This window comes from Vicia villosa, linkage group LG7 (assembly GCF_029867415.1).
Source record: "Vicia villosa cultivar HV-30 ecotype Madison, WI linkage group LG7, Vvil1.0, whole genome shotgun sequence".
NCBI classification, from domain to species: Eukaryota; Viridiplantae; Streptophyta; class Magnoliopsida; order Fabales; family Fabaceae; genus Vicia; species Vicia villosa.
Genome location: NC_081186.1, coordinates 5,385,069 through 5,388,161, shown reverse-complemented (window position 1 = coordinate 5,388,161; position 3,093 = coordinate 5,385,069). Strand labels below are relative to the sequence as shown.

General features: G+C 43.0%; 1 protein-coding gene across 1 annotated transcript; it reads left to right on the top strand.

Annotated features, from left to right (window-relative positions):
- Window positions 1–574: 574 nt before the first annotated feature.
- Window positions 575–2,383, top strand: LOC131618613 (uncharacterized). Its single transcript, XM_058889796.1, has 2 exons — window positions 575–1,774; window positions 1,910–2,383. Exons 1-2 carry the CDS (start codon window positions 575–577, stop codon window positions 2,381–2,383), a joined length of 1,674 nt encoding a protein of 557 aa, XP_058745779.1.
- The last annotated feature ends 710 nt before the right edge of the window (window positions 2,384–3,093 follow it).

Sequence of the window (3,093 nt, the reverse complement as noted above, 5' to 3'; positions counted from 1 at the left end):
CCGTAGCGCTTGCTATGGATGAGTTCAATATGGGGTACCACAACTGGGCGAGGTTCTTTCATGGAACACTGTGTCTGGCACGCTTGTTGCCTCAAACACTTTGTACCCCATGGGAACTGTAGACCCTAGTGACCATTAGGGACCACCCGTCCGTGTCTAGAATTCATACCCGTGAGTTTGGGGAGGGACAGGATACTAGCCTTCATCATACCCGGATTTTCACATTGCAATCTGAAGCCGAAACTTTGAACTTGTTATACCCAGTGTTACTCAGATATTCAGAATCGCGAGAGGCACTCAGTCTCTCACCACATTGCACCATGACACATCATGTTACTGCATCCACCTCACTTCATTTGAGGAGAATCCTAAAGTCCACTTCAAAAAATAAGAAGAAAAGAAAAAGAAAATGAAAAGAGAAAAAGAATATTTTACTTCACAAAAAGAAAAGAAAAGAAAATATGCAATTACGAATAGACTTTAGGATTCTCCCGATGAAATGCATTCCACCATATCATTTAACATGCATGTTTATTTATTTTCAGGAACATTTGGCTTTGTCTCCGACCAACTCATGGCTCCTCCATTGAAGACTGGTAGTCGCAACATCTCTTACACATTTCTAAATCCGAATCTGGATTCTCTCGAGTGTTTGGTTAAGAAGATCACGCCGGATGAAACAACCAGGTTCCGTGAAAAGTATGGGTATATTCTGAGTCTCCTCAAGATGCCGTTCACCAAATACGAGCAAGAAGGAGTTCATACCTTGCTTCAGTTCTACAACCCTTCTCTCCGTTGCTTCACGTTCCCTGACTACCTTTTGATTCCCACATTGGAAGAATATTCTCTTTTCCTTGGTGTTCCGATCAAGAAGGGGGAAGTTCCGTACTATAGCACCATGGAGGCTCCCACTTCTATTGAAATCTCCAAGGCTCTTTATTTGAGCAAGTCAGTTGTTGATGCAAATCTTTCCGAGAGAGGAAGATGTCAGGGTTTTCATATGGAGTTCCTGGTCAAAAGAGGGTGTGATGCGGCTGAAGCGAAAGAATGGGACACTTTTAGGGCTATCTTGGCTCTAAGTATCTATGGTATCCTAATGTTTCCGAACGTGCCTGATTTTGTTGACATGAGTGCAATCCATTTGTTCATTCTACAGAATCCTGTTCCTACACTCTTGGGGGATGTTTATCATTCAGTTCATCAAAAGAACCGTCAAAAGAAGGGTTTGGTCAGATGTTTTGCTCCTTTGCTATACCGTTGGTTCAGATCACATTTGCCTGAACGTGGAATTTTCGTCGATAGTAGGCACACCTCTAAATGGGCTGAAAGGATTATGGGACTTAGAGCCAAAGACATTGTATGGTATAACAGATCTTTGGAAGACAAGGAGGTTATCATGAGTTGTGGAAAGTTCAATAATGTGCCCCTCATGGGTGTTAGAGGTGGGATCAATTATAATCCCGTCTTGGCTAGGAGAACTTATGGGTATGCTTTCGTCAATCCTCCTGAGCAATCTGAGATAGCTGAGAACATTTTCTATCATGTGGTCACCGACAATGGGCAGATGGCAGAAGCTGTACAAGCCTGGAAGAACATTTGTTGGAGAGACAAGAAGCATTTTGGTCAAAGGGACTGTGCGACTTATGAAGACTATACTAAGTGGGTTGAAACTGTGGCTAATACCCAAGGAATGCCTTTCCCTATCAAGGATCCTTTATACCCTCCTGTCGGCGCACAACCCAACATTGTCTCCATGCCTCATTATAATCAGACTGTTGAGCAGAATCGGAAATTGACTGAACAAATGGAGACGATGCAAGTTAAGATGAATACCGATAGGCAAGAGAAGCTTTCTGCCCTTCATAAGTTGAAAATGAGAGAAATAGAGCTTGAAGAGTTGTATGCCAAGGGAAGCACTTCTCAGAAGAGGCCGAGAATGGTTGTCGATCCCAAGTCCACTAAAATTCAAGAGAGGGAGATCAAAGAGCATTATGAGGATCAGTTGGCGGAACTGACAAAGAGGCTCCAAATCCAGACTAATATAGCCAAATCAGAGAAAGCCCGTCGAAAGAAAGCAGACAAGCTCCTTCTAGAACGTCAGGCAAAGATTGAGGGGTGTTATGAAGAGATTCGCAAGTTGAAGGGTCGAATGGAAGAAAAGGGCCAAAGTGATACTCAAGCCCAAGAGGAGGCCCGAGGTTGGGAATTGAGAAGCCGTTACTTGGAGACCATGCATTTCAGAAAGGACCTATTGATTCAAGAAGTTGTTAAAAGACCAACCTATGCTGAGACCAAAAAGCTGTTTGAAGAAATGAAGGCTTGGAGCTACAAGAACATTGGAGATAGCCCACTTCGTCATTTGGACATGGGAGATCCTGCTTAGTATTGGTTTTTGTTATAGAATCACCACCAGTCTTGTTGGATGGGGTTCTTATTTCCATTTTTTGTATTGTTGGCTCATGAGAGCAGAATATTTTGTACTTCAAACGTGGTTGTGGAATTAATGGATTATGGTTGTTCATCTTGGTTGCGCTTCGTTATTTCTCATTATCTTGTGGTATTGGTTCGAGACAGAGCCAAAAATTCTTGAAAATAATATAACATGCACACATGCACCCATGCACTCATATCATACTGCATTTTCAGGTTTTTTTATCAGATTCTAATTGGGGTCCCTTCCAACAACAGATTTCTTTTCCAACGACGAAGCTGACTTTCTTACATCCTTACCGCACCAGGAGCAACGAGAGAATCATGGATCAATTTGAACAGAGTCAAGCTGCCCTCCGTAGGGATATGGATGTTATGGGGGAAAGAATGACCCAACTTATGGAGACTCTTCATGTCGTTGTCCAAGGGCAAGAAGAGCTCAGAAAGAGCGTTGCTGGGTTGATCAAAGATACTCCTACCAATTCTGCTGATGGGGGAGTAAAAACTAAGGAGATTCCTGTTGAAGGTATAGCAAAGGTAGTGGATGACCACCATGAGGTTATTGATCTTGAACATGATCTTACTGCTGAGTTGACCGAGACTGCTAAGATGTACCAAGCCCTCGAAGAACGCCTTAAGGCCGTTGAGGTTGCTAAAACTTCG